Source organism: Lissotriton vulgaris, chromosome 12, assembly GCF_964263255.1.
Source record: "Lissotriton vulgaris chromosome 12, aLisVul1.2, whole genome shotgun sequence".
Lineage (NCBI taxonomy): Eukaryota > Metazoa > Chordata > Amphibia > Caudata > Salamandridae > Lissotriton > Lissotriton vulgaris.
The window spans coordinates 594,845,922-594,870,236 of NC_141700.1; the positions used below are offsets into that span (position 1 = coordinate 594,845,922).

General features: G+C 42.5%; 1 protein-coding gene across 1 annotated transcript in view; it reads left to right on the top strand.

Moving 5' to 3' along the window:
• The window catches only part of LOC147677799 (ATP-binding cassette sub-family C member 12-like), a 2,578,840-nt gene that overhangs the window by 1,394,697 nt on the left and 1,159,828 nt on the right, over nucleotides 1-24,315 (top strand). Inside the window, exons 16-19 of the mRNA XM_086945588.1 lie at nucleotides 8,008-8,142; nucleotides 15,938-16,037; nucleotides 16,143-16,214; nucleotides 18,247-18,336. Of these exons, the coding sequence (XP_086801714.1) occupies nucleotides 8,008-8,142; nucleotides 15,938-16,037; nucleotides 16,143-16,214; nucleotides 18,247-18,336 (397 nt within the window). The remainder of the gene's footprint in view (nucleotides 1-8,007; nucleotides 8,143-15,937; nucleotides 16,038-16,142; nucleotides 16,215-18,246; nucleotides 18,337-24,315) is intronic.

The following is a 24,315-nucleotide window of genomic DNA, read 5'->3' on the forward strand; positions in this document are numbered from 1 at the left end:
CTTCAGGGGATGTCTCCTTACCTCTGGGAGACTGTCAAGTTTGATTCAATCCTTTATTCTTCTCTATGCTCATACAGCAGAAGAAGCACTTCTGCAGCGAATGCTCAGGCCGCTAATGACTCTGAACCTAATTTTTGTTAATCTCTGTTTTTGTTTTAAAGAGGTTGCATTCTGCATGTTATTTTAGCAATTTGTGGACTTTATTTCAGCTACTTTCTTTTGGCTCACTTCTATTGACCTGAATCAGGAAACAACCTTAACAATGCAACCATTACAATGCATGCCATTATATTGCATGCTGTTGCAATGCAAAAGGTGTGCAGCAGTGGGTAGAAGGTGTTGGATTTAACTCCAACACCTTGCCTACTTTTGCACACATTGGAATTGGAATAGAAACTTAGTCTATTCCAACTTCCAGCTTCCCAACAGTCGGAGTAAAACTTTGCGTTGCAACAGCATGCGATGTAATAACATGCGTCACATATCTCCTGAATAGGTTGGGCATAGATTCTTTTCCCCTGCTTCTCTTCCTGGCAGCTCTCCATCCCACCGTGGGGTTTTCCGTTTGTGTGGAGAGAGAAAGCAAGAAAGCAAGCAAGAACAATCTTTACCTACTTCCGGTTCCTGCGGGATCGCAGAAGTTGACGTTCTAGCTGATTCCTTCCATTGCCTATTTAAACAGCATGACTCAGCTGACACACAGTGGGCACGCTGCTGGTGTGCCAAAGGCAAGCCTGTGTGCGCCCAAGGCAAGCCCGTGTGAACCTGTCCACGCTTGGACTATGCTCAGCAATGTCAGTCCACTTTGACTAACATAAAAATTAAATGTGTACTCTCCACAATGTCTGACAATATTCTCTGTAACACCCAGCTAAAATGTATTGATACTATTCTTCCTAATACAGGGCCAACATTTTTTAAAACTATGATAACCCTGGGCATAGTTCACGAAGTAGCGCTACACGTAGCTACGCAAAGTGCACTTCGCACAACGCGAGCTACGCGTATCACTACGTGAACTGTGTAGAACCCTGCTCGCGATGATTGCACAGTGCCGGATGCTTGTCCGCACTGTGCAATCTTTGGAAACGGCATCTTTCACAGTGCGAGCTCTCATTTACTGCCGCTCGAGTAGATTTTTACTCGAGCAGCAGCTTTCTCAACGCAGACTGGTAGTTTCTCTAGCAAGCGGTCGCGAGCATTTGCGACCACTCGCAATGAGAAACCTGATCTCCCCACGTTGAGAATCTCGCCGGGTGTTTTATTTTCCACGCTTGTGATCGGCAACTTTGATGTTGCTGATCGTGAACTAGGAAAAAGTTTCTCCGGGATGTCATTTTGCTTGCTCGCGGTCGCCAACTTGACGTTGAGGACCGCGAGCCAGCAAAAAATTACCTCTGCACCACGCTATGCTATGGGTGTTTGCACTGTGCTACGTGCAGTTCGCGTAGTGCAAAGTAGCGCAAACTTCACAAACTACGCAAGCGTAGCCTAGTACTTTGCCCAGGGTTACTCATAAATGCTAGATCACTGGTAAAAAATGCCTTGGATTTTGCTGACTTTTTTGATTATCATGCACTGGACATGGCATTCATTACCGAGACCTGGGCAGATGTTGGTTCGGACCCTGACCTTATTGCAGCTTCTCCTACTGGGTTTGCTATCTCCAGACTAGATTGTCCAATAAAACGGGGTGGGGGTTAGCATTTATCTATCAGGATCATCTGAAATTCTCCGTTCAGCCCCTATGTGCCGTATTGAACTGTGAGGCGCTAGCCTTCAAAATTATCCTAACTAATCATTACTCCTTTAATGGGGAGAGGATGTAGCCTTATGACTAAGCGGTCGATTTCAAAGCTGGGAAACCGGGTTCCAGTCTTGGCAACAACGCTCAAAATCCTGTGATTCTGGGCAAAATCACTTAATTTTCCCATGCCTAACAAAAAATTGAGTCGGTCCCTCTGCGACGAAACTGGTGCTCATAGAAAGCGCTCTGATACACAATTTCTCGAGTCTAGTTTGCGCTATATAAAACAAAACACTTTTTTTAAATGGGGCTTTAATTTATAGGCCCCGGAGGAGTGTTTTTTGAAAAGTAGTAGCCAACTATTGGATATTAAAGTTCACTCCCTTGAGTTTACCATTTTAGGGAACTTTAATTTCCCCCACAGAGATACCTCGGCTTGAGAAACAGCTATTTTTATGGATCTCCTGGAAAGTGCAGGTCTCACACAGTTAGTGAAAGGCCCTACGCATGCCACTGGCCACTCTTTGGATGGTATTTTTCCAGATAATCCCTACCTTAGAATTTAATCTATTCTTCCTTTAGTGTGGTCAGATCATTCAGCTGTGATGTTTTACATTTCTCTGGAAGATGAAGCCAATATTGTGTGCCCATCTTTGACCAAAATGCTAAATCGCCCATGGCATAAAATCACTCAGGAGACCTTCAGGAAACATCTAACTTGCTTTGAACCTAAAACTCCAGCCGATTTGGAAGAGGCGACCAATACCTAAAATAACTGGTTACTAGTGATCTAAACCTTCCGGCGCTTTTGAAAACCACTAATAATAAAAGGACTTCTCCGTTTGAGCCTTGGTTCGATGAGTGCCTTAGACTGCAGAAAGAAATCTGCCGTAGGCTTGAGATGGCATACTTATTATGATCACAATGACAAAATCTCATAAAAATCAATTCAATACTATAAATTAAAGGTCTCTACTGCTAAGACATTCTACTATTCCACTATAATAAAGGCATCGCTTAATACTCCTAAATACCTTTTTGCAACTGTAAAAAAGCTGACAAACGTCCCGAAACAAAAACACTGAATTGAACCAATAATTTTGCAATCTTTTAGCAGCTTTTGTCTAGGCCAAAGTAATAGCAGGCTATGACACATTTGCCTCCTCCCATTTGGTAGAGGGAGCACTCACAGAGAGGCTTACCCTCTCTATTTCAAAAGGAATTAGTTCCACGGATGGCTGAACAGATAATACCCCTATCTCTGAAAGGTTTAATCCTATTTCTGACTCATTTGTTCAGACTCTTTTTGGTCAGACAAGGTCAGGCTCATCCTGGGATCCCTGTCCCCTAAAGTTTCTCAGTTTAGCTCCTGAGGTTACAGCAAATTAGCTTAAAGATATCTTCAACAAGATGTTTTGAGATGGTTATTATCCAAGAGAGTGGAGGACAGCATCCATTCTCCCTTTTGCTAAAGAAATTCAATCTAGAAAGCAAGGACCCCAACAACTATAGGCTGATTTTTCAGCTGCCTTTTCTGGCTGAGATCATCGAGAACGCCATGAATATTGAACTATCTCTGTTCATTAAAGATAATAATCTCCTAGACAGCACGCAATATGGGTTTATGTAGTCAATACAGTACCGATCTGGTACTGATAAATGTCGCGGGGGAGATGAGGGAAGTTCTGAGTTCTGGACAGGTGGAAAGACAGCCTTTGACACAGTCAATCATGGTCTTCTCATCGATTAACTTTTTGCCCTGGGCCTAATGGGCAGGGCACTTGAACTACTCCAATTTTTCCTTGCAGTTAGGGAGCAACTGGCAGAGCAGGGCTCATCATTATGTCTTATGCTTTTTAACCTTTATGTCACTCCCCTTGCCACTCTAATAAAGTCATTTGACTTTACAGTGGTTTCATATGCTGATGATATGCAGATCGTGGCATCACCAGGTTGGTGGTCCTGAGGACACCACTTTTATATTCCATGGTTGTGTGGATGAAGTTGGAAAGTGGATGTCCAGAAATTGTCTTATGCTGAACTCAGGAAAGACGGAGGTTCTTTTATTTGGTTGTGATGCCTCGTTTTGGACACCTAGGGCATCATTAGGATGGGGGCGGACTTTGTCCGTCCGCCATTCTGAAGTAAAAAGGGACCGCCAACCATAAGTGTTGCGGTCCAATGGGAGTTATTAGGATGTGCCCGCCACACTGGCGGGCACATCCTGCATTTGTAACATTCAACAGGCGGTGCTTTGAGCATCACCCGCCGCAATGCCAAAAATGCATGTTGTGCATATGCATGCAAATCATGGCAGGCACCGCGGGGGGCCTGCAATGTTTTGCATGCACATGCAGGGGGGTACCATAGATACCCCCCATGTGCAGCCCCCACCCCCCAACATCCTGGGGGCCCACAACAGGCCCCCAACTTCAAAATCTGCATGCCTTTCCGTGGCAGCTTTGAAGGCTGCCTCCCACCTGCATCCTGATATGGATGGCAGTGTCTATCAGACACCCCCACCATACTAAACCCTTTTCCGCCCGGTCAACTTGTCGACCAGGCAGAAAAGCGGTGGATGGACTTCCCGTCCTCTGCGGTACCCCCGCCATACTAATATGCCATGCAGGCGGTGGCGATCCGCCCTACATCCTAATGGACCCCTTAGTTCATAACCGTGGGAACTGGGAGATCTTCCTAACCCGGCTAATGCCATCACTCCCTCCTGCTTTCTCATGATTAAAGCTCTCAGGATAGTTCTACCTTTTATTCATCTAGATCTTCAGAAAGCTGTAATTTCAGTACTTATTTTATCAAAGATTGATTATTGTAGCACACTCTTTCTTAATATTCAATCTAGTTTTTAAAATAAATTCCAGGTCCTCCAAAATGCTGCAGCATGCCTTCTGCTTGCCATCCCAAAATATCAATCAGTATCCCACGCTCTGCCAATATTGCATTGGCTGCCAGTTAGAAGGCAAATTGAATTTAAGTCCCTCTGCATTGCTTTGCTTTGCCTGGGCATGGCCCTGAATATTTTAAACGCAGTTTCAGGTGGTATGTTCCTGGAAGGCATCTTTGATCTTCTTCATCTTTTAATCTTGTAACTCCAAGGGCTAAAACAGCATCTTGGGGGGTGGGCGGGGGTAGACGTTTCTTGGCAGGTACAGCCAGGTTGTGGAACTCCCGGCCTCTGGTACTTAAGAAAGAAACTAATATTATCTCCTTTCGCAAACTTTTAAAAACCTGGTTTAAAAAAATTAATAAATGAGGTCCTTCATCCAGGTGTTTCTATCTTCTGTAGTTTTAGTTCCCCTTCTTTCTCTTTTAAATGAGAGCATTCGCGCCTAGACATCTTCGGGTATTAGTGCGCATTACAAAGTGATATTTCATTTAATTTCACTGACACTTTGCTTTCTCAAGCTCATACCACCACCACTAGAATGCTACACACACAGTAATGATTAGATAAACTGAAAGTGGATGGGGGCCATGACCAAATAATAAACAAAAACACACAGGTAAAAAGGTGAAAGGAGCTGCACGTCTCACTGTGAGAAAGAAGAGATTGCAATAATCTTCACAAAGTCTTTCTAAATGTCCCCTTATCTAAGGTGGCAACAAACCGCCTTCTTATCTGATATTTTCTGTCCATAATTTCAGGACTGAATACCAGCTACTGTCTGTGGAATTAGATAGAGGCTCTAATGTATCAGGAGGAATTGTTTTATTCACCATCAGAGAATACACGTGCTTCCCAAGGGATTCCCAATTTGTTTTGTATTTCTATGGGCTTTTAGTCTTCAATCAATCTTTTTTCGGCTCATGAAAAAAAACACAAGATAAAAAACATTTATGATATCATCAACAGATCCATCTTCCTTACCCAAATATAATCATAAAAATATTTATGCCTATATCAAAAAGACTCAAACTCAAACACAATCAATTAAACAAGTTCGTTCTTCAGATTGTGCAACAATAAAACAGAGCACATTTAAAAGCTGACATTGATAATAAATTCCAACAATATTAACCGTTTAATACAATTTCGGTAACATCTTCATCTGAATAGTTCTCGATAAATATACAGGATTAAGTTAATAAAAATTACAGTTGTAAAGCTATCTGGGAAAACCAGTGCAGAAAAAATAAAAAGTCCTTAAAGGATAAAATCCCCACAAAGAATAACCAATTGACGAACAATGTAATAATTTGCCTACAATATTCCTTATTCTCACCGCAGAGGCAATAAATATATATAACATTTTGCTTATATATTCAGTATTATGCAAATGGAGATAATGAATCGCCGGCCTACATTTTTTATATTTATTACCCGTAATAATGGAAAAATTAAGTATTTCCGTGGTTTGGAATTAAGCTGGCAAAACAAGAAAAAGTATAACATATTCTGAGATAAGTTACAATCACATGGACAAAGATCTAAAAAGGAGTCAGAATATACTTTACTCGGATAAGAAACCAGGAAGTTTGCAATGTTAAGCCTAAATCGGACAAAATAAAACCTTTTAGAGTGGCTATAATGGAGCAGAAGGTAAGTTCCCTTTTTTCAGCAGTGAGCTTTCGATAGTTTAAGACAAAACCTTATTTTCAAGCCTTCTTAGTTTTTTCCCCATCACCTGTCTTAAATCCCTCGAGAATCTCAAGACATAATTAGACTGTTATGATCATTACATCATAGCTCTGAGCATCAGTTTTAATGTACAGACTATCGGCCCTTGAAACCAACCTGCTTACTTTCAAACAAACTGTTGGACCTTTCAATTTCTCTTGCTCTGTCTTGAGAACTCTGATGCTTTATTTCCTTCTAGTACTTTGGGAAGTCTGATTGGAGTTGGTGTGGAAAGGGATGTGATGTTTCTTCTGTAGGACCTTCTTGCATGCAGACATAGACCTGGGCCACTTTTTCAACCTAGCAGAATGTAGTCTTTTTGAGTTATTAATTTTAGGTGTTTCCCCGAGTAAGAGTTTATAAGTTTATAGATCTATAACTATGTGGTGTAATTTTTTTAGAACGGGTAACACTGAAGGATGAAAATAGCCAGAGACGGATTGTATTAGAAAGGTGGGGAGGTTAAGTGGGGGGTGGAGAAAAAGTTTTTTGCATAATGTGTAATTGAATTACTTGCATCATTTGCATGAATTACTAAGTACTGAAGTAGTGGTCGATGGAGGGCTGTCTAGTAAAGCTTGAATGTTCTACAAACTTCAATTAATCTCAGAGGGGAGTATGTCTCCTTAGAGAAAATATGACTTTTATAAGTAAAGGGAAACCAGGTTGGAGGCTGTGGACAGCTGGTGTGGGAAGAAAAGTGAAGGGTATGAAGGAAAGATTAATTGGCAGGGAAAGATGAAAGACAAACCTGTTTCAAAGATGTAGGGAAGAGTTAAAAAGAAGACAATACCAAACTGAGGAACCTCGAAAGACTGGGTCAAAAATAAGGACAACTACACTAGGTGCCTGAAGCTCTCATGTCAAACCTTCTTCAAAAAGCGCAGTTGAAGTACAGATAGTGGGCTTTGAGTCAACCCTCATGGGTCGTTGGCTTTCATTTGTTTTTGATGGTATGCCATTGCTTGGGTGGAATGCCCATAGAAATGATGGCTTTCTTGTTTGGTTGCATGTACTTGTGTTTGCTTTCTGTATCTACTTGCTGTCACAATAACATTTTCATTTCTAGTTTTTTTTGTTTCGTTTTTATTTAGGAAGTGCTACTGTTTTAGTGTAAAATACAGATATATGCTATTTGCCATTTCCCCTTGCATGTGCATTTGTTTTGCTTTGCTTTCGTAGTAAGATAAGGGATTTGCAGCTTTTATTGTTCACTGAATAAGTGTGCATATATAAGCCTTCGTAAAAATGTCACTAGAATAGTGTCCCTTTGTAAAAAAAAGATCTACTGTGCACTATTTTGAAATATATGGCTTTTAGTTCCTCACCTACAATTCAAAACCTCTTCTGACTCAGTTTTCATAACACTCTTCTTTGAAAGAACAGTTTAACTCTGCTATTGCTGTCTTTTTAGTAGTTGGGACCTAGTTTTAGCTCCCATATTGTTGTAGCCGAGTATTAGATTTTCAATCTACGACAGCTGGAGGAAGCACACGAACGGTGACCAACTACTACCAAACACTTACCCTAACTAATAGACCGATCAGTCTTGCCAATGCTTGTTATTCTTGTGCTGTATTTCCGTATTGCATGTTTCCTGTATTGTCTTGCTGCTGTTTTACAGTATCTAGAGTTTTGTGATGAAGTGGTTTTGCTGGAGGATGGCAGAATATGCGAAAAGGGAACGCACAAGGAGTTAATGGATGCGAATGGACGCTATACTCAACTCATTGAGAATTTGAACATGGAGCAGTCACAGGTGTGTGAGTCCTTACCTTCTTCTAAAACTTTTACATGCCTCTCTGAGGAAAATCATGTAACTAAGGGAACATTTGGTTATATATGTGTGTTTCAAGATAGATCTTCAGTTTCTTATTAAAAAAACATAAAAGAGGAATAGTCTAACAATCCCCTGCAATTGGTTAGCAGCAATGTTCCTTTACAGGATATGCTACTCTACTGGGAAAACTGGGCATTAGAACAATATTTCGATTGCTTTACCTTTTTTTTAAAGGGAATAATTAGGAATAACGCTCAACTCAGTTTGTCCCTTCACAAAAAATTACCATCACAAAGATGGGTGATTTTTCAATCTACCGGTTGAGGCCGCATCCATGTGAACACTTTCACACTCCTCCATGCCAGAAGTGTGATGTATATAAGAGATGGAGACAGGCCTATGTCAGCCTTTCCAGTATAAGCCACAAATGCTCAGATGTTATGTGCATTAAAAAATAAAGCTTAGAAACTGAAAAGTTTCCCAGAATATCCTTTTCAAGAATGCACCTGCGGTGTCAGTCACAAAGTAAGAGATCCTTATATAATAGACATATTAGTCCTTATGTAGTTGAACAATTCATGAAATGTGGTTGGTAGCCTTTTTACAATACGCAAATGTGATATGGTGCATTGTTGGTTCACTTTTTCCTCTTACTGCAAACTAGACTTTTTAAGTTTCAGTTCATGTATACTACAATAGTCATCCCATTGCTTTCTTTTCTTTACGTGTGTTGTAAGTCTTGTATAAACCCACGTTAGCTGTATCCATTCTCATGTAAGAACTGAAACAATGTGAATCTTTACACAAGAGAGGTGACACAGTAAAAAAAGAATAACTGGCACAGCTCTGTCATGGGGTCATTTGGGGAACCCTCTTTCTCATGTTGTCTTTTTACCTGCTCAGATATACTTAGCAGATTCAGAAACTATACACTTGTTACACTGGACTAAGAGTAGTTGGTTTTGCCAGTTGAAAATGTGAAGTCTGCATTTGCAAGCAGCAACACTTACCTTAGAAAAGGGAACACTGCATCATCAAATGCACTCTGTGCTTCTCTGTCAAATGAATGTCAATGAATCTTCTACAATTATGAAAAGGCCATTCTAAAATAATTAGCAAATCCCTTCTGGAAAAAAATCTGCAAGACCTAATATCTTTAAGTGCACCATACAATATGAGTGATTTGAATGACTCTATGTAGCTAAGAATGCAAACAGCAACTTGCACACCTATGTCATGGGAGCACTCAGGAAACTGTTTATGCCAAGTTGTCATTTGGTCTCTTCAGCAACACTTAGGGCCTTATTAGGAGTTTGGCGGTGCAGGAGTGGAACCACAGTGCCAGTGTCCCCCACCACCAAACAAGTGTGTGCACCAACCACCAGATTATGTCTTTTTAGTCACTAGCAGGAGGTTATTTGACTTCCCCACAGTGGTGCTTATGAAATATGCTTGGCAGGACCACCACCATGGTTTTATGGTGGTTCCTCCGCCATTAGAAATGTGCGAGAGAGAAAACAAAGTGTTATGAACCCCAATGTACCCAAATATAGCCCTAGGTAGTTGCACGAACTTCCACCTACATTTGTCCTACCTCGCTCTATATACCTGCTCTGGTGCTTACCTTTTACCCAGTTAGGTGCCATATAAATGTCATGTGGCCATCCTTGCCTGACAGGCCCACTGTAATATGACACATTTAGGTTGAATCCCAGAGGGTACCTTTCGGATATATAAGTACCACATCTTCACTGGGCAAACCAGAGGAGAAGGTTCCATGCGGCCACAAGATGCTGAAGTCCCTGCACGCAAACACTCCAGCACGCAGTGGTCTGACATCCCTCATGGGGTGTCCAACTCAAGACCAAGATGGGTTCCTTGATTCTCTCCCATCAGGTAATGGGGTTGGCTCTTTTCTAGGGGGATTCTTGGCTATACACCTACAAACATGTTAGGTACATTTAGTTAGGGTTTGCATCTTGGGAGTACTCATGAATACTGACTTGTATCTATATGCCTGCATATACTAATTGTTTTAACACCATGGTAGAATTCTACCTTTTATTTACTCTGTTGGTGCTTATAATGTATTTATCAGTTTCTGTCTAATGGGTGTTGCAGCACATATGTTTTATACTAGAATGACGCTGGTCCAATAAATTCTTATTGAAAAAAAAAACACCATTTATTCTGTGAATCTCTCTGAGAACAAGTGAGCATGAGTGACTGAGCGCAACATACTGTACTGGTTCCACAATCCCTGTGGGGTCAGGGTTGTGATGTTCGATAGTTGCCAGAAACTATTGGCTCCTTAGTAAGGTTGTGGGACTTCTTTTTTTTGTAAAATAGTTTTTATTGCAGGGTTATGATTCATACATTGTATTTATACATGTATTACAACCTTGACCTTCTCTCGAATCTATCGATATTCGGTTCCTTACACAGCCTTGGTGCCCACAACCCTGAGGTCGGGCGGCATTAAACAAGAAGGTGTCATAATCAATGTTGCAAAATATAGTTGCTTCAATTTCGCAAGTAGTTCACATGTCTGCATTTGTTTTTATAACTGAACTCCCTTCTGCTTCCAACTAAATATCCCCTACCACCCCCCCTTAAACTTCCACCACCCATGCTCAAAGCTGTGCAGTTTATACCTGTTGTTGTCATCAGGAATTGTTAGCTGTCTAGGTGTGTGATGCGCCTGGTGCGTCTTGAGTGTTAATCTCATCTGAATCGTGCTGCCCCTCAGTGTCTTGCAATGTGCTATCTCGCAGCGCCTGCACTAATGTTTCCCATGCGGCTGCTGCAGCCATTGCTCTGTCGTCTAGTTTCTGGCGTGCCATTTGGTATCGTAGTGTGCTTTCAGCAGCCGCCCACTTCAAGAACTCGTTCGCCCATCTCTTATGTGTGGGACCTATTCTCGCTTTCCAATGTCTCGTGATTTCTCTCTTGGCTAGGAGAAGGCCCATATCAATAAATTTGCTAGTAACTCTACTTGATAACCACTGGTCGGGCGGCTGGCCCGGCCTAGGAGGCCCAGCGGGGACGCTATGTGCCCGTTCTAGCGTGAAAAAGGGTGAGAGCCCCTCCGCTGTTATTTTCGTCTTAATCCAGTTGTCCAGATTTCCAATCATGTCTCCCCCTTCTTTTTTCTCCGGCAGGCCCACCAGGCGTACGTTGTTGCGCCTACTTCTGTTTTCGGCGTCCTCTGCCCTTCTCTCCAATGATTGTATGTGGTCTAGGGCTCCCACTAATTTCACCTCCCTTGCCTTGTGTGCCGGGGTCAGCTCCTGCAGGGTGTCCTCTGTGTTCTTGACTCTGTCTTTGAGTTTGGCATGGTCCGCCCGCAGGAGCCCCAACCCTGTCGCTACTTGAGCGATATCCCGCTGTAAAGTGTCTTTCATGGTTTCGATGGCCTCAAGGATCCGATCTTGCAGTTGTTGGAGGTCCACGGGTCCCGGGGCTGCTTCCTCCAGTGTTGCTGAGGCTGTGGACCCTTCTCCCTTTCCCTTGTTCTTAACCATTGTTGCTCCTAGACCCAGTGGGCCTTACCTCGCTCTAGTGCACGGGGAGGAGTTCTCAATCGCCTGGGCGTGTTGTGATGGTCTCCGTAAGTTGTCGGTCCTCTGTCCGTGGGCGTGATTATCTTTGCGGTTCCAGGAGTTCGGCTACCCAGAGGGCCGATCAGATCCACTGCCGTTGTAGGCGCTTAATGCTCGGGCGTTTCCGTCTCAAGCCAAGTTTTTCCCCGCTGCATTTCTGACTTTGTCCCGTATTTAGCCGCCATTTTGTGTTGCCCTCACTCAGGCAGCATGGCGGACGGAGTGTTTTTGCTTTTCTCTGTCTTTTTATGTTAAAGAGTATCTCCCTTGCACTTCTTTAGGAAACCGATGTCAGGGTCTGGCCAAGTTTGTTAATCCATGTCTTGGTTGACTGATCCCCGTCTCGGCTAACTATTTGCCCTCTCCTATTCTTTCCCTACATTATCTTATCCGACTGGCCTTCTCTATTCTCTCCTTGTATTCTCCTATTACACAACTATCCTTTGAGGCACACAAATACATCCTGCCATCTGCAAATTAGATTGTTGGTACTAGTACTGATTAATTTGTTGGGAGGGGTAACACACGGGGTCTGAGAGAGGGGCGTATTTGAGACACCTGATAGCTTGTTTTCCAACTTTTTCTATTGGTTCGTTTTGTATGTGTAAGGAGTAAACTCTGTGAATGTGTTTCCTATAAAAGAATGTGCGCCACGGAGTGGCAGTCTCTACAGAACCCACCATGCGTGTAACTGCTGGGATAACTGTGCTTGGCTGCAGCTAATAAACCTGGTTTCCACGCTCAACAGAGTGTCTCGTCTCTCTGTTCGACAAGGCAGGTGAACTCTGGGATTTAAGGTGTGCCCTGCGCCGCCATGCCCATAAGGCCCGGATCTCCAGGTCTCTGTCTTCTATGTCGCTTACTCTCTGCTCCACAGCCGTCAGTCTATTGTTTGTTAATGTCCGCTCTAATAGCTGCTAGTTCCAGTTGGATTGCCTCCGTAGTCTGTTTCATTGTTTTGGCTAAGTCTTGACCTCAGCCAGCTTTTTCAGGATCATGTCGAGTGTGCTGTTGATATCCGGTCGTTGCTTGATGGGTGAATCAGTTAGTGTGTCTCTCCTGTTCTTTTTTGACGGCGTTGGATTTTCCCCTCGCTCCCTGCCATGATTGTCAGCCCTGTCTTCGCTTGTTGGAGCTCGAATCTTCTGCCTCTTTTCTGAGCTATGGGCTAGTACCCCTGTTCTTGTGAGGGTCTGCTTTCAGCACTTTTGGCTTTCTCTTTTAGGTCAGCTCATTGTGGACTCTCGCCGCGTTGAGTGGTGGCGTTCTCTGGGGCCCCTCTTTCTTGAAGTTCAGCCGGGGTAGGGAGGCCTTCTCTCCGATGTTCAAGTTGACGCCACCCCTCCTGTTTGTGTTGTCTTTTGGGGATGTGCATGCCACTCCCTGCTTCATTGAAGGTGATTCTTTATGTCTGCAGCCTTGGCCAAAAGCAGATTTTACCTTTTGTGATGGGTGTTCACCTCAGTTGTTGGAGCACAACTTGCTCCCATTGTGAGATGTGGCTTCTTCCTCAGCTGTGTTATTCTGTTACTTGTTTGCATTCCTCGCCTCCCCCTCACCGATATGGGGTTTCCTGCTTCTGCTTGGTACTTACAAGGAGGCTTTCCCCCTCTGACGGTGGTGCGCCCCACTGCCTCTCCCCTCACTTGTTCGTGCTCCGGTTTGGTGTTTGGCAGTTTATGAAAATTGCACAGGTTCGATATCTAGGAGATCCTAAGATGGCAGCCTCCTCTGTTGATCGTTTCTCTGGGATGGCTTTGGCACTGTTTCCGCTTGTTTGTGTGGCCTCACTTGCTGTGGTCCGCTCTCCACCTCACCGCACCGCTTTCCCCTTCTGCGATTGAGTCGCGGTTGGATCACTGTCCTTGCAGGCCTGGGGCAGTTAGGGGTAGTCTTCTTTCTGTACGAACTGATCGAGTGCACACTCAGCTTCTAAGATGGCGGCCTCCTCTGTTTGCTTTCGGTTTTGGTTCTCGCCCGAGTTTTCTGGTCTTTCTCAATACGGGTCTCCAAGGTAGGCAATCCGGCCCCCTCCGTTACTTTCACATCGGCGCCCACTCTGCCTGCTTTCTTTGCACTAGCTTCCTTAAGTTGCTGTTTTAAGGGATTTTTTTTTGACTCGCTGCAGGGGTGTCGCGGTGGGAGTCGCGGGAGGGGGGGTCTCTGCACTAACCTCAAATGCCAAAGGAGATGCAGGAGCTCCGTATTTCCGAGGCTCTTTTGTTCTCTATTAGTCTTCCGTAGTTTCAGTTTCTAGGCGCCATCTTAAGGGTTTCTCCGATCCACATAAGTTTTGGGATTTGTTCGCTAAAACTCCACCGTGGGTCTTTGAATCAGGCTCTCTCTTCCTCTCGAGCCCTTCCGATGCATGGGGAGGTCATTCTGTCTCCTTTTTGTGTGGCGGGTGGTTACGAAATCTTCTGGCTGCTCCCTGGGTGTAGCGGAGTGGCAGACTCAGGCAACTTTCCTCATTGCCATCCAAGCCACGCCCCTACTTTACTTTTAATTCTAAATCTTTCATATAGGAGCCAAAAGGAATTCAGTAATACCTGCAGGTAATTTGCAGTATGGGCAATCAATACTGCATCATTCACATAAAGCAGAATGGGTATGGATTGATTTCCCATCCTGGCCATGGTCTTACCTGTCCCTATTAGACACTTACTAATACCATTTATATGATGCAGGAAAAGGAAGGGGGCTAAAATGCACCCCTGTCACAATCTCCATGTAGAACTAATTTGAGAAGTATGTTCGTTTTGTGTGCCAAACAGGACTGTTACTGCCAAATCATGATGAAGACATTTTATAAGAGTTCAGTATCAACCCTCATTTTCTCCATTATCATTCAAAGCTTTGATAACATTTTCCCAACTGTAATGGCTGCAATTTCTCCTTCCAAGCAGAATGGATTCCGCTGTTGAGCATTAGCTCCAGTGAGACAGACGGATCGCACCATCAGTTCTTAAATGATTGTATGTTGAAACTGTCCATGAATGGATTGTGGCCAAAATAAATCCATTTCTAATGGCTTTTAAACCAAGTATAAAGGAATGTATTCATCTTTGTTCCTATCACATAGACAGAGCAATCCTAGCTAAACGCAAACATGCATGGGCAGTAATTAACTCATACCAGTCAGCTTCCCCGTCCTCATAACTTGTTTGCACATACTCTTTGCACTTAAAACTAAAGAATCATGGTGATCAGCCTTAGGTGAGTGGCTCTTTTCGACACATTTAGTCCACTACCAATGTCCAAGAGAAGAAACCAAATGAGGGGCTCTAGCATGTCAAATGAATTCTTGGAGCACGTACTGTGAACGTTCCCACTGATGACGGACTCATGTAAATCAAGTCTAAGGGCTGAGTGGAATAAAGTGCGAGTTCCAGCCTGTCGGCAAAGCATCATAGCAGCATTAAACCCAGAAAATGAGGCCCTAACAATTCGTTTGACTAAATGTATTCATCTCGCCTATACACGTTTAAGGAACTTGAGAAGCCATTCAGGAAGACCAACCTGATTGATTTACTACCTGTTACACTCATGCCCTGGCGTCCTTTCAGAATGGTTAGATAGAAGCACATTGCTGCTAACATTTTGAAGGCTTTTTAGATAATCGATTGGAATTTTACGTTCATATTTATAACCTGCCTTTCAATTACATTTAGTCAATTTATAATATTGATAGTCTTCTTGGTTGATGACTAGTGATAACCTTTCATCTTTCTCCTACACTTGTTCAAAGGCACAAGAAAATTATCGGTTATCATATGTATTTATCAAAACTTGCTTTTACTACAGATGATTTATACTTTTTATTGCGGATTCCCTCTTTTACACATTTGTATAGGTTTTAGTAAGTTTTAAACCTCAATTCTTGAAAGGAGTTGTAATATTACAATGTTTTCAATTTCAGACGTGTGTGTGTGTGTGTACTCATCTATAATGTGTCTAGATATTTATTTGCTTCTCCTTGTGCCTGATTGTTGCCTGCACATTTGTGGGTTTTATATAGGTGTGGTTGGCTGTATATATTTACAGTTTGTGCATCCAAAAACAACACTCAACAACATACGGTTATTTGAACAAAGGACACTTTAACCTACAACAAGCTAAATCTAATGTCATTTTCCATTCTTTCTTCTGACATGTATTCACATTCCTTACAGGAGGTGAAAGAGGACTCAGCAAAACATGCCACTCCTTTAGAAATCATTTCCGGTCAAGACAATTCACGAGCAGCCACTCAGAATGGAATTACTAACCCTGGTAAAAAGTCTCTTTTACAAAGATTAAACATTTTTAGCTCTGTTTGAAAATTCTACCGCTGTATTTTAACTTTACATTTCTCGTTTACTCACTGTTTTTTTATAGTATTTGACCTGTCGGATGAACTAAATGTACACCATGTTGATGGAAGAAAGGCTGACAAGGGAGAAGAAAAAGGTATATTTACTAAGAGTTCTGATAACGCATGTTCAAAAATACATGGATAACATGAGAGCCACATGTTCCAATCAAACTGGTTCACTGAAGTCTTCATCCAATTAAAATTAAAATATTGGATTGCTGTCAAGGTTGATTATCACATATGTCATCATAGATTGTATGCATACATGGGCAATTCAGTATATACAGATGTACAAGTGCACACAAGTGCACATGGCATCTTTGCATCTACTGACTGTCAAGTATATTTGCCTGTTACTTTGTTGAGAATTGTGTATTCATTCCCCATGTCTACATGTTGTTGTATATGAGATTCTTCCTTTTGCTCCACCCCGAGTAACTTCAGCCACTCTATGTAGGTATATGTACTTTTGCAGCATAAGCCTAGCTGTAAGGCAAATGTGCTAAGGGGAAAGATACAAAGGGTTTGAAATAAGGCCAGTTGTCCATAGCAGAAGGAATGACTCTTAATGTAATGTTTGAGGCCAGAGTGTAAGGGAGTAAAGTGACCTTTACTAACAATTGAGATGTCCCTTGAATATATAATTATTTAGTTTCTTCTGTAGGTCATTCCCTTGTATGTGTATGCCTGGAATTCGAGGTCCTGGGTGTACAGCTGAAAAAGACTTGTCGGTCCTTACGGCTAGAGCGGTTGACCTCGAAGCTGGGGAACCAAGTTCGAGTCTCGGCAACAACGCTCAACATCCTCTGATTCTGTGAAAATAACGTAATCTCCCCGTGCCTAACAATGAATGTGTCCTTGTGTAATGAAACTGGTGCTCATGTAAAGCGCTCCGATACACGATATCTTCGGGTCTAGTTTGCATTATATAAAACTTTAAAAAAAAACTTTAAAAAAACTAATATTATTATTATTATTATTATTATTGCACTTCTTTATCCATGGTCTAGTGTTGTTTATGCTGTGGGTATTACGTGGCTCACAAAAGATCTTGATCTTCCTTGCAAGGCAGTGATATGTTTTGGTTTAGAGATCTGAAAGTGAGGCATTCGATCTTAAAGGTGATACATGAAGTCAGTGGAAGCCATTACCTTGAAGGGGATCAAATCATATTTCCTTAGAGCTTTGTTAAGTTATGCCACTGCAGGGAGGAGTGCTGTAGAGCACTTCTTTTATCTTACTGAATAATACATCTGAAACTGGCTTCTAGTGTGAGTACCTTGACTTTGCAAAACATGGATAGCTGACAAATATTATAATTTTTTTTTTACATCATTTAATAATACATACATCCATATATACAAATATATTTCAATATAGACACACAGAGGGCCTTTGGGTCAGCTCTCTTCTGTCATTGTTCTATCTGAGTGTCATTTATGCTCTGCTTCCATCTATGGCAGCATACAATAATTGTTCAGTCTGCGGTGGTTCTAAATGTGCCGACCATGTTTAACCTGTAAAGTAGCAATAGACTATTTATAATAGTTTTGCAAGACGGTGACCCGTTGCTATGTTTAGTTTTGTTACTGCAAGCGTATGCCCACCGTGTTTAGATTGCAGCATGTCTTCTTTCTTCTACTTGTATTCCTTTCATTTATCTTGCATATGGTATTGAGCTTATATGTGTTTTATTGTAGTCATGTCAGCATGTATGTTTCTGGTGCCTATTTGAGAGGATCTCAGAGGCTGCAGGGCTAAACACAATAGAAAAGCCACAAATCCAGGTGAAAATGCTAAGGGAAGATATGTGAGGCAGCGGAAATTCCTCACATTGTACATGCCGGTGTATTGTGTTTAAATATTACCACAAATAGTTTTTGTATCTCAGGGGTGGGACACATTAAGATCTTTGTAAAATATGTCACATTTTGAACTATGATTCTCTTAAAAGTTTAATTTCGGACATAAAATGAGTTTAAAGGACGTCCTTGAATATGACAGGTAAATATTTTAGTGTAGTGTCTATGCATTTTTTCTATGCATGTCTGCTTTTACTTTGTAAACAGAAATATTAAATGGCAATGCACCAAATTAGGGTAACAAATAGTATTATTTATTTCATAGCGTTTGAAAACCAGCTTGTTTTGAAAGAGGAAATGCAAGAAGGGTCTGTTTCACTGCATACCTATCACCATTATATTAAAGCCGCAGGGGGTAAGTTGTGTTTTCCTGACATTTTAACTTATACTGTTTCACTGCAATATGATTGAAATGTGTGCCTTGGATTCACTGGTGCTGCACTGTGATGCAAGCATTTTGCAATTCAGGGTTTATCTGAGTGCCGTTATGGATAGGCACAGGAGGATTGTTTTAAAAGTACACAGTGGAATATTCTTGGCTAACCCCTTCAAAAGTCAGTCCTCAAAAAGCAATGCAATAAATTATGTTTTCTCTTTATCCTTCCGCCTCCCAGAGTGCAGGCTTCCCCCGACATTATTAATGAATTAAGGTAATTTTCGGTTTAAATGAAGGAATAAAAAAATATTTAAAACGAGGAGGAAGAAAAGCCATTTGTGACATTGTTTTCAATTCCAACATCTTGTCACGATGGCTGATTTACAAAAGCAATATCACATTACGTCCATTAGACCCTTCTGGTTGTAGCTTTGTTGGTTTTCCAAGAACCAAAGAACCCAGAGTCAAAAAGTGAGTTGCATCTTTCAATGTTTTTCCTTTGTGTTACCTAGTATGGAGCAATTTATGTGAAAAAATATAAAGAGGGAAAAATAGGTATCAAGGGAACCTGTGTATTTCCAAAATGGACACTAGATAGAGTTTAGGAGCCGGAGTTGTTTATACATCTCTGAATGTGTGGGTAACCATAATCTAGCATTTGATTCAGAGGGCATTTTTCAAAATGTCTTCTTTATTACACCTGCTTACATTTGGAAGGCACAAATACTGAGAAATACAATTGGCAATAGCAATTCTTCTACTATTCTGCATTGCACATGCCTCCCAATAAAAATGTTACCTCATTTGTGTGGGAAGGCATAGTTACTGCAACAGGGAAGAGTCCAAAACACAACATGGACACATCACACTTTTACATTGAAAAGTGATCTATTTTTCAATGTAGGTAGCTGGACTTTTTTGACCAGATCTCAGCAGGCACCTAGAGAAACCCAACAAACCTGCAAATTGTTTTAATGTTTGCACTTGGGGTTATCCAGGATGGCGTGACATGTGTGGCTCTCACTGGGTGTTTGTACCCCAAAGCACTTGTAAACATCAACCTTTGACAAACAAAAACCCCACATTTTCCACACATTTCTGTGATTGCAAGTTCTGAAATCTGCAGGGAGCTACAAATGTATTGCCATCCAGCAATCCCCCAAGTTTCCAGATAAAAAATTGAACCTCACTTGTATTTGTAGGGCTAGTGCCCGTGACAAGACAGGCCCTAAAAAGTACCATAGACACATCACATTTTTCCACTGAAAACTGATCCTTTTTTTTAAAAGTAGATAGCTATAGTTTTTGGTGCTCACTCAGTTGGCACAGAGGGAAACCTAGCAAACCTGCACATTTCTAAAAACTAGACACCTGTGGAAACCAGGGTGGGGTGACTTGCACGGCTTTCACATGGTATTTTTACCCTAAAGCCCTTGAAAACCTCAAACTATGACTAAGAAAATGTCCTCACATTTCTGTGATGGAAAGCTCTGGAAATTGTGGGGCTCTCAACATTTCTTACCACCCCGCATTCCCCCAAGTCGCCAGATTAAGAAGGTACCTCATCTCTATAGGTAGGGCTAGTGTCCATGACAGGAGACACCCCAAAATGCAACATGAAGCTCAACATTTTTTCTACTGAAAACTGACCCTTGGGAATTCGAATTTGAAATCTATTTTTAATTCACTGTGGTCGGGGGCACTGACCTTTAGTTAGGTATCCTGAGCTAATCGACTCCGTCATTTGTACTCTCAGAGCGGTCTAGTTGTCAGAACTGGTGACTACAAAACGAGAAGTTGCGCGAGCGCGCTTGATCCCGTAAACTTGTAACTGACAACACTTCACTTCGCTCTGCTGCTATTTTGTTTGCACTACTGTGTGCTTGTAATTTTAGTTGTTGTATGAAAATTGATTTTAGGCATTATTTTTATGGGAATTGTGGGAATGGAATTTGAAATCTATTTTTAGTTCACTGTGGTGCGGGGAACTGAAGCTTTAGTTAGGTATCCTGACCAACTCTGTAATTTTTACTCTCAGAGCCATCTAGTCATCAGAACTGGCGACTAAAAAAATGAGACTGCACGAGCACGCAGCACACATGCCACTCGCGCGCCTAAGTTGCGCCTAAGGCAAGCCTGTCTGCGCCCGTCAGCGTCCTGGAGGAGTCCGGAGCCGGAAACGCTGCCAGTCATTAGCCTTTACACAGGAATTTTGCAGTTTACAGCAAGTCAGATCTCCTAGAAATTGGGAATCAGGTGCAACACTGCATTTGTAAAGGTATTAGTATGACTGAGAACCCACTCTCATGCCATTTGTGTAACAGGGTGGCTGATCCTCAGAACATCAAATGTAGGGGCGAAAGTGCAATTGAGGAAAGCATTGGTTAGTTTTGGACGGGAACCCACGGGATAACGTTCTGTTGAAGAACCTACTCCTGAATGCCCACTCCATTAAAAAACATGAAGCCCAACTGTATGACCTATTACTTGAGTTCGACTCCAACGTTATGTTTGTAACTGAAACTTGGTTTAATGATAGCTCGAACCCAACGATTGCGGGGGCTATCTCGCCTGACTATCAGATTATAAGGAAGGATCCGCCTACAGGAAGAGGGGGAGGAATTGGCATAATTTAAAAAAATTCATTTTCATGCTCTATTCTAGCTGCGTACAATATTGAGGATGCTGAAAGCCTCAGTTTTCTGCTCACTGTTTCTGATTGATCATCAATCTATTGCTGACATCCTTGTTTATAGGCCACCGGGTCAGAGTGGAAAGTTTGTTGAGTCACTCACTCAAGCCATCTCTCCTATTTCCACCAAATATAGGCATTGCCTACTGTTAGGAGATTATAACATCCACATGGATGATCCCTCTGACTCAGAGGTTCTTCGGCTGGTGGAATCTTTAGAGATTTTTGGGCTGTCCCCCAACGTTCATTTCTCTAACCATGAAAAGGGCCATACATTGGATCAAATATTATCCAACGTTAGTGTAGAAACAGATTCTCCACAACCATTGGTGTCGTCAGATTACTATCTTCTGAGTTTTAAAATCTCTAGGTCTCTATCCCATGTTCAATCAAGGGATGAACCCTGCCCGTGTATTTTTTGACCCTTTAGTCAGGTCACTCCTGATAGCCTGTAAACAGCTATGGGCCAGCACCCGATTTAGCGGTAACCCTACCATTTATGCCCAGAACTTGGAGAAGTGGTTTGAAGGACGGGTCGTGGAGTTGGCGCCCCCACAACTCATAAAGCTAAAATTGGTCACCCCTCTGCACCATGGTTTACTGAAACTCTCAGGAAAAGCAGGAGTGCCTGCAAACGATTAGAGAGAGTGTGGCGGACCAAGTTTGACTCTAAGGACAAAGCCATCTATAAACAAGCTCTGAAAGCTTATTTCAATGATGTGCGCACTGAAAAGAAAAATGTTTTTACTTTAAAAATAAAAGGTGATGCTAATAAAAGCAAATCATTTTTTAAATTGTTAAGGATTTTTCCTGCCCAGTGCAGTGAGCTGGTTTCTTCCATGATAATATCTGCTTGATTCAACAATCATTTGCCTCTATGGACACAGCTGAAACTGGTGAGATGTGTAGTGCACACGCCCTGTCTTCTGGGGTCAGGTATTCATTTCCCCAATTTCCCCCCATTTCTTTAGAAAAATCCCTTGACATCATAGTAACACTGAAGTCGGGTTCTCCGCAAACATTTTGAAGAACATCGTAGACCCCATAAATCCTGCTGTTAACTCAGTTCTTAATACTTAGCTCGGAAAGGGAATGGTACCCAGCTGTTGGAAAAAGGCAAAATTCATTCCCCTCCTAAAGAAATCCACAACTGACCCTGCGGTCGCATCCAACTATAGGCCCATATCCCTGCTGCCCATCTTCTCAAAGGTCCTCGAGAAGTACGTTAATTCCGTGCTAACGGACAATATAGAACAAAACCATGTGCTTCATGACAGTCAGTCAGGCTTCAGAGCCTCCTTTAGCACTGAAACAGCGCTTCTGGAGGTTTTGGAAACTATTAAAACAAAGATGGACAAAGGGGACAATGCGGTGGTGATACCGTTGGAGTTATCCGCAGCCTTTGATACCGTGCCCTATGACCGGCTCCTGCATAAGTTAGCGGAGTGTGGCATTGGGGGCATGGTGTACAAATGGTTTGCCTCTTTCTGACTGAGTGGCAGCAGGAAATCTGGTCTCCGCCTTTTTCAGCTGCTATTCCTCCAATGCGAGTGGGTGTCCAGCAGGGCACCCTCTTGAGCCCAACACTCTTTATTATTTATATGGCTCCACATGCACGCCTGGCAGAGTCACACAGAGCGAAGAGTATTTCTAACACCGACGATACCCAACTACTGTTCACGTTTGACAAAGGGGCGAGTTTTTGAGGCATGGAGATAAACAGATGTCTAACAGAGGTCTTTTCTTGGATGCAACTTAACAAACTTAAGTGTAATCCAGACAAATCTGAAATTATCTTTTTGGCTGTCCTCATGAGCTGACTGGAGTTTATGGTGGCTTCGCAACATGTCCCCTCCTTCTGCCCCAGTCAGCATGATAAAGAACTCAGGAGTTAAGTTGGACACCAGTTTAGCAATGACGACCCAAATCGAAACTGTTGCTGGCACTTGTTTTGGATTGATAAGAATGGTAAAAAACGTTCTTCCTCTACTTCAGTTGAAATCCCATAAGACCGTAGTGCAAGCCCTAATTACATCTAGGTTGGATTACGTAAATATCTAGAGTGGAGAAGTGTGGCTCACTGGTTAGAGCAGGCAGACCCTGAAGCAGAGGTCAGACCCGGGACCAGGGTTCAATTCCCGACGCGGCAGGGTCTTGAGCTCAAATGTCCATGGACTCGATAATTCTTGCTTCGGTGCCTGATCTAATCATGGGTTCACACTCTGCAACTCTGGGCATTAAGCTTGCTTAATCTCCACAACGCCCCCCCCCCGCGGCGGGAGGCCTGGCTTTCACCTTCGGGATGCCCTGTAGGGGCTATCTCACAGGGAAAAACCAGGACGGGTTCCCAAGGCAAGCACGGAGATACCCCTTCGGGGGTCGATTCTGGCGCTATATAAGAATGTAATAATAATAATAATAATATCTGGGGCTACCAGAATATTTGTTCATTTGGTTGCAGGTTGTCCAGAACGCCGCAACTAGAGCTGTTATTATGGTAAATCCCAGAATGCACATGTCGCCCCACCTGAAGGCGTTGAACTGGATCCCAGTGAGAATGAGGATTCAGTTGAAGGCTCTAGTGCTAGCTTACCGAGCTTTTCATGATACGGGTGCCGTTTACCTGAGAGATAAGATCCAGTGCTATCAGCCTCAGCCGGCCTTAAGGTCTTCTGGACAGTCCCTTACGGTGATTCCCAAGTTTACCCGATCACGGATAGGGCGACGTTCCTTTCAGGTTCAAGCAGCTTGCCTGTGGAACAACTTGCCTCTACATCTCAGACTGGCTCAGGACTTGTTGTTCTTTAGGAAACAACTTAAAACAAGGTTGTTCCAACAATAACACTATGGTTGGTGGGGCGAAGTTCTTCTGTTACGTTTTTTTTGTGGTTAGCGCCGGGACACTCTATGTGAGTATCCGGGCGCTTTATAAATACCCAATTCCATTTCATTTCACAAGTGGCTGCTGCTTGACTAACATATATTTCAACTCCCTGGTGGGTAGAGGTTTTCTGCCCCCCTTGGGGTCAGATCGGTAGAAAAAATAATTTTGGGCAATTTGACCAGTGGGTGTGGCCAAACCATTTATCTCAATATTGGAGAATTGCCAAAGTGGTCACTCCAATGAAAAACATTTTTATTGCCATAAGTATAGTAGATTTCCCCCATGCCCCCAGGGCCAGATAAGCCTAAGAAAAACACCAATCTGACCCCATGGGGAGCAGCAACAAAGAACAATTGTGCCATTAAAGGAGAGCGACCCTTGC